Source organism: Zootermopsis nevadensis, unplaced genomic scaffold, assembly GCF_977971745.1.
Source record: "Zootermopsis nevadensis isolate Lab colony 2312 unplaced genomic scaffold, Znev_1.0 Znev_ptg000015l, whole genome shotgun sequence".
In the NCBI taxonomy this organism is placed as follows: domain Eukaryota; kingdom Metazoa; phylum Arthropoda; class Insecta; order Blattodea; family Termopsidae; genus Zootermopsis; species Zootermopsis nevadensis.
This window is the reverse complement of record NW_028259147.1, coordinates 8,823,962-8,831,691: the sequence shown is the minus strand read 5'-3', so window position 1 is coordinate 8,831,691 and position 7,730 is coordinate 8,823,962. Positions and strand designations below refer to the sequence as shown.

At 38.9% G+C, this 7,730-nt stretch overlaps 1 protein-coding gene across 1 annotated transcript in view; it reads left to right on the top strand.

The window, feature by feature from the left end:
- Positions 1-1,621: 1,621 nt before the first annotated feature.
- Positions 1,622-7,730, top strand: part of LOC110838453 (uncharacterized) — a gene marked incomplete at its 5' end in the record, with an annotated part of 72,998 nt that continues 66,889 nt past the window's right edge. Inside the window, one exon of the mRNA XM_087348930.1 lies at positions 1,622-1,757. Coding sequence (XP_087205056.1) covers positions 1,622-1,757 — 136 coding nt within the window. The remainder of the gene's footprint in view (positions 1,758-7,730) is intronic.

The window sequence follows — 7,730 nt, the reverse complement described above, 5'->3', positions numbered from 1 at the left end:
CATTAGGTTATTATTTCGCTTTAAAGTCGCGATCGTCCTGGTGATGGAGGCAGGAAGGACCTCTGAGACGTCGGTAAACTTCTACCAGACTACACGGCGTAACAACCCAGAAGGCAGCCATCTTCAGTATAGTTTAAAATAACTCAAATGTTCTATGTTCTCAAACTACAAGAAACCTCTTTAATGGAACAAACAGAAATAATAATCAAAGTAACTTCTGCCATAATTTCCATTGTTTCGAAACCACATTTAAATGATTAACAAAACTAAACTTAATGTCATGTTTACCCTTATTTTGCTTTAGTTTATACATACGAAAAACCCGGCGAAGAGAGGAGTTCTTCTGTCGTTTGCAAATAACTCTTGTTATTACTTGTGACTTACGAAATGAAGAGCCCTTTGATCTCACCCAGTCTCTTTCCTCGGAACAGACAATCCTGAACCTGTTTCTTCTCGTTAGAAGATCGCGCTCAGTGCTTCCTGCGAGGTGCTGCTCCACTGCCTTCTATTTATCTTCCATCTCTCCCACCCCTGTTACTCTTTTTGATCCTAGCACGCGTATATCCCAGTGCGATCCTCTTGACGCCCGGCTAAAAGAGAATTTATGTCTCAAATTTAACCCTGTCGGCTACAATACATGCACAACTTTATTTTGTATCTGTGATTAGGATGTATTTGCTCCACGCACAGATTCTGTAAGGCGTGTGCTCATGAGATACAGTTTTGGGGTTTCGAAGAAATGAGTGTCTGTCTGTCTGTCCGTATGCCAGCGGGTTCCATAAACAGTCATGCTTACCAATGCGGTGATAAAAAATCGGTTGTCATAAAATTCGACACTAGCAGCATACTGTTACAAGTCACGAAAGTTTGACACTCTAGAAGTCGATGTCATCATCATTGCCATGTTGACATTATGACAGCTGAGCTGACATGTGAGGGGAAACATCATTTTCGTAAAATATGTAACGTTTAAAGATTTCTGTCTTCTGGTTTGCTGCGCCGTGTAGTCTGATAGAAGTTTACCAACAATTCAGATATCCCTGCTGCCTCCATCATCAGAGCGATGAGTGAGTACTTTATATCCTAAATTTTTATCTATCTTTAAAATTCACGTTACCTTAACAAAGGTGTGTACATGTTAAACGTGAAAACACTTACATTAATAACTCCATGTGTTAGTTACAGAGCATAATATAAAATACAACAGTGATACAGACTTGTTAATCTATGGTGGCCACGTTCAGGGGGATTGTGGTAACTGGTAACTGATAATTGTCGTCGACGCAGGTCGGATTTCTAGATTTTAACAAGGTCTCACTAGGAAGCATAAACACATAAGTTCCTATTATATTGCTTTTACAAATTACAGGTACAATTAATACATTTGGAATAAAATAATTCAGTTACTATCAAAAGTCTTATGGACCAGCGATAAATACTCCGCGTATTAGTAGCGTGTGTCATAGTGATAAAGTATAAATTTTCCATCGTAATTGTAACTACTATTTCACTGCATCTCTTCTTCCTAATTACATTGTAGCTCCTTGATTCCAGTTAATTTGCCTTTGTTCTTGCCATGGGTCATCATACAGTAACTGATCTGTACTTTGACGCTTTCCAGGAGTAACTGTGACGACCGCGTCGCTAGAATATTCAGGCAACATTACGACCGACCGTACTTCCTGCCGCAAACGGCTGAAAACAAGAAGGTTGACTGGATCTTTATGGGCAGCCCCGGATACGGGGCCCACATGCATGTAAGTGGAATGGACTTCTCTTTTTACTCTTGGCACAGTGGGTCGGATTACGCCGATTCTGTGAAGGCTATATCCATATTTCTTAATTTGTATACACACCGAGATAGAGGTCTCCTCTTCGAGTCTAGACCAAAAGATCTGCTATTCTGAGAGCGGAGATTTTTCTTTTGGTTTCGCCTAATTAAATGCCAAACTTAATTAATATTCTTTTTCCTTCTTTAAAACAGGTCACGGTTTCTTCCTTCTGCATATTTTTCAAGTTCTTTTTTTAATCTTACCATGATGCATTTAATGCTAAGAACTATATACCCTCTCTACTCCTTTTAAAATATGTAGTTGAAAAGCATTGTTAAAAACCAACCTTTAACAACGGCTATCTTCTGGGTTATAGCGCCGTGTAATTTAGTAGAAAATTCCTGTTTCAGAGATCCTTACTGCTTCCGTCATTAGGACGATGACCCTGAAATTCTGGTAGACTTCTACCAGACTGCTAGGCGCTACATCCCAAAAGACAGCTATCTTCGTACTCAACGCCGTGAGAATCTCATATCCAACAAAAATATTAATCCACATATCCTCACTAAACATTGCCGTATTGTGACTGAGCATTCCTCCTTTGTATCTGGGAGATCTCTGATTCATATCTCGTTCCTGAGGCCGCATGTGCCCACTGGCGTTTTGTTTCTTCAACAAACAATGATGCATTATCATTCAGAAATGTAACAATTTCTAAGTAGTAACAAGCGTAATAGTTAGGCCTGCGATATGTATGACTAAATTAAGAAGACAGCCATCTTCTTAGGCACCACCGTGAAAACCTCAAATTCTACTAAACTAGGAACAGAATAGACTCATGCATGTTGCCATAGAGTTCCGAGTTCTTTTATCGTTTCGTCTGCTTTTCAATAGCGTGAAACTAAGGCTTAAACTGGCTTTGGTTCAGTTCCTGCCTCAAAGAAAACAGACGCGTCTCCATTACAACGATAAAATCTTGTACGCTGTTTATAGAAATAATGGTTGTTTATTCTGAGAATCATACAAAATCCATTTCAGGCAAAACGCAGAGTTGCTGAATGTTAAAAGCGAATGGTATTACCACTGCTGTTTAAAAGATAAACACGGAACGGCGGAAATTTCTTTGTTTCTTAATTGTGCAGCAGTCTTTCACAAACAAGCACTCAGGACAGAACGTCGGACGCTATTTCCAAGCAGATCCATAACGCAGAAGTTCCCTCCAGGCCTGTATATGTACTGAAACGGACTTATCCCTTAGATTCTGCCACCTACAGGCGTGCTAATCAATCACACCTGTGGCACGCACTCATAACAGCATTGACATGGCTTCAATAGAAGATGGCGTATTTTTTAACGGTTCCATGACCTTTACCCACCTCTACTAGTACCCCTTCTCGCTTAACCCGTACTTTCCTTTGATGGTGTCTACCCCCGTGAGCAGAATAATAAATTGATTCAGTGGCTGTATCAAAATGCAAAAGAAAACTGAGCATGAAGGGAAAATTGGTGTTTTGGTACGTAGGTAATTTCCGCGAACACCTGTCTTCCACACTTTTTGTCGCCTTTGTATGTAAACCAAGCTGATATAATGGACTTTGGATGATAATGCCAACCCAAATCCCAAACTGTGAGGCGAAATATTACGCGCGTGATATAAAAGAGTTCTGTAATCTCAGTATTCACTACAGTAAAGTTTAACCACGTGTTTTATTTACAAATTGATGAACCGGTTCTGTGAAGAGGCACTGCGAGATTCTTGGATCCAACAGCACAAGTTTTTCATGATTTTACTTTATATTTCTAGAATACCGGTATCATAAAACTGGGTGCCATTAGACATTCTTCTCTTCCTGTACCGAATTCTGTTACGTACAAACAAGAAAGACCGGTCTCTGTTATTCATGGCCCATTACGTTTAACTCCACACGATAAGAGCCCTGCAAGAGGACCTATAAGTAGCGCAAAGGTTCAAGATTTACCCGCCTTTTATAAAAACAGAATATTCATTATCATATCTGCAACAGCGTCTTACTTGAACCTACCTTGAGCCAGATGAATCCAATTCGCATTCTTACACCTTATTTCCATAAGATGAATTTTGATATTAGCTTCACATCTGCGATTTAAGTCATCCAAATGCTCTTTTCTTATCATCAGCCAATGTTATATCGGTAGTGACAATAGGTTGCTTGATCTGTAATCCTTAAAAGTGCGCGTAATTTGTTCCTTTAGTGAGTTTCTGCTCGTGTGTTGCTGTAAAGAAAGCTCCTGAATCATCCGTAGACTTACTGGAACTTTATCAAAAGGAATAAGATTTTATCGCTATAAAATGTTCTTCATTTGCTTGTGTTCATTCTATTGACGCTGTGAATGATATACCTACACTTGCTAATATGAAGAGTTTACTCACATACGTACACGCAGCAAGTTATGTAACTGTTAAACGCAGAGGTCACCTAGTGATATGCGTACAATTTCAAGAAAGTATGTGAAATATAATTTTTGTTTCATATTTGGGAGTTGTTGGTTCGTCTCAGACAGCATTTCGGTTCTCCAGACTGAGATAGTTTTCGTCAGACACTCCAGATGAATGCTGTGACACTACCGTTTCCTTCCACACCCTTTTCGATTTATTATGCCTATTTATTAATCAACCTATCATTCGATGCTCTACAGTCAGAGTTTCTTACAACATTGTTAATTAAACCATAAATAAATTGACGTAGCGAGATGCCATATTTTTAAGGTCATCTTTTATGTAATTAGTGGTAATTAAATATCAAATCCATGCCCGCTTTATAATGTCATTCAATTCTTGTTTAAATCGGATTATTTTCTCTCACATCTCATGAGATATATCTGGCCTCGGTTTGGAGCGAATAGGTCAAACACGCGTCCCGCGATTGATCCTTGTTATACACTTTTGCATCGGAAAATACCACTTCCTTTTGTATTCCCAACGAAACTTTGGACCTGGACTTTTAACAGACAAGCAGAAAATTTCCATTTTCCCAAAATATTGAAAATGTAATTTGAATTATTCAAAAGTTCAAAACACAAGTTGTAGGCCGTAGAGTTCCACTCCCACGTACTTTAATGATAGGATTAAGTGGCTCATTCTTCATTCCAAATTTTAATAAATGCGTAATTCGATACAAAGCAATTATAAAAGTTATAGATTTATGTAGGATTAATATGTAATTACACTTTTAACATCGTATTCTATCACGCTCCTGTTTCAAAACTGGTCAGAAAACTTACACAACTCTTACTTGCGTAATTTACGCCGACGCCACGAATGTCTGCTGTCTTAACAATGTAAATACGAGCTGCAAGAAAGGGGAAGTGTGTTACTCAGACGCCACTCATCTGTTCCGATTCAGAATTTTAGCTGAAACAATGGATTGGTAGTGCTGTTTAGACTGTCTGTGGCCTGACTGTACAGGCCAGTAAAAGACAGGAGCGGAAATAGGCCATGAATTTCTCGACACGAGAAAGTTTTTGTATTGATTATATGTATATTTAGTTTTGTTTTGTTTTCATATGTTTTTGTTTAATGTGTGTATTTATTAGTATTTGCCCGTCGTAGGAGTTTTGCTCTTGATAAACACTATAACAAATGACTTGAACTGAATTATTTTCTACTAGTCGTGCATGTTTATTTACATAGAATGGTTCGTAGGGATACATAATTTAGAAATACGTTGTTTACATTAATAATGGTATAATATGAAAGATTATTGATGATCTAGAGTACGAAAATTCGGTAACTACCACCTTGCTTCTTGGATTCCTTGACCGAAATGAAGTGAATAATTATATATACATCGTAGAGGTCTTCTGAGAAGTGACGCCTTGTGACCATGTCTGTATAGATCACATTCTAAACATTTTAAAGAGACACGGACGCATTTCTGCAGAATAAGTTACAAAATGGCGTGATATGTTACATAGATTTTCAGATCAAGTGTAGGCCTGATTGTCCTCCCACATAAAAATGTTTCTGACTAAATTTTGCCTAAAATGAATACTGTGTATTGTCTCACATTCCTGAGATGCGAAGAGGGGATTATTTGCTTCTCCCAGTCCTCTAGATAAAATAAACACGATCCCTGTCACAATTTCTTTTAGTTCTTACACTTCACTGCAGTTTAGTAAACGTGTTTCTGTTCTTGCAAATATCGTAGTAATAACTTTTTTTATTGTGTTTAAAATTAAATGTTTCGACAACAAATTAAAAGGTCTTATTAAGAGGTCACTGTATTTTTATCCATATTTTTCTTGTGAAAACGAAAATATACATTTTACTAAGATTGCTTGTGCTTACTATCTCCATTAATAGAGTAATCAGCCTGATGATGGAGACAGTAATCACCTCCGAAACGTCGGTTAACTTATACGAGACTACACGGCGCAACATCCCATAAAACAGTCATCTTCATACTCGTCGCCCGTGAGACCCTGAGATCTTATTCCTCAATTCCAAGCCACAGTGCAATGCAGACATCGGCTCATTAACTGCGGTACGACTAAATGTGTAAAATTTTTCGGTGCGTGTCCTCAGAGACAAGGGAGGAGACGTGTAGGGAGAAAAGCGATCTGCCAGCAAACATGATTACCTTCTCGTAATAGACATACGTGTCTGGGCACTTCTGTACTTCGTGCCAACACCACAAAAAGGGTGAGCTTGGAAACGGCATCGTAAAATCTGTTAGATAACTTCCTTTTTTATCTCTTCCTTCTCCATGCCTTTTTCCCTCTCACGTACCTTTTTACTCTCGGCTTCTAACGCTAGATAAAGCGCTTCTTTATGGCACTGCGATTATAGATGAAGGTCTTACTGGAAAAGCGAATTAAAGAAGTTTATAGTCCAAGTATGTGGGACATTCTTTTAAAAATATCTGTACGGGAACAAGAAAAATGAATAGTTTGAATAATGCTCTTAAAATGATATTAAAGAAAATATTTCGAATGACGAAACACCCAACTTCGGACGAGTGATTCATTCACGTTCGTTTCTCATTTGGAAGTTATGGGACTGCATTGCTACGTCGCTTATAAATTAGGATGAGAAATGCGAACTTACTCGGCCTGGTTCATGTTAACCAGAGCGTGTTTTAATGTACCTGTCTGTTCTTGCGCTGGTTTGGTCACTACTTTGAGGGTGAGAGATAACTAATTCGTCGACTTTGAGGCATTATCTTCATTTAAGTATAAAAGACACGCATTTTGCCGATATTGAGGCATGAATTTCATGTAAATATAGAAGATAACTAATTTAGCGACTTTCAGACATGTACTTCATGTCAGTAGAGTTCACCTACCTACTTGTTTCCTCCTTTATCTTTGTCATTCATCGATTACAACAACATGGTGATCGTGCGAAATGTAGGTGAAAACAGCGCTAGTATCAATTACTGTATGTTTCTGAACTTCTTCATGGCAACAAATATTTTGTTCGTATGCAGTTTTTATGCAGATAGAGCGTTTGGTAAATAGAAAGCAACATCATACCTTTCGAGAGAAAGGGGTTTTTTTGATGACGAAAAACTGACTTGAGATGGATTCTAGTCTCTACCGTTCCCCCATTGATTAACAAAAGTGTAATGAAAGTTTCTCCATTTGACGGCACTACCTATGTGTGTGCGTGCGTGGGAACGTGAAGTTGATAATAAATTTGCAATTTCAGTTACCAAAAACTCGTATTTCTCTCATTGTATGTATAATTTATAATGGGCCGGGATATCTCAGTCAGTATAGTGACTAGCTACGGGCTGGACGACCGGGGTTTCTATCCCCGACGGGGGCAGAGGATTTTTCCTCTAGCCTCTGCGTCCAGACCGGCTCTGGGGCCCACCCAGCCTCCTCTACAATGGGTACCGGAATCCTTTCCCGGGGGTAAAGCCGGCCGGGGCGTGATGCTGACCACTCACCCCCATCTAGCGCCGAGGTCAAGGA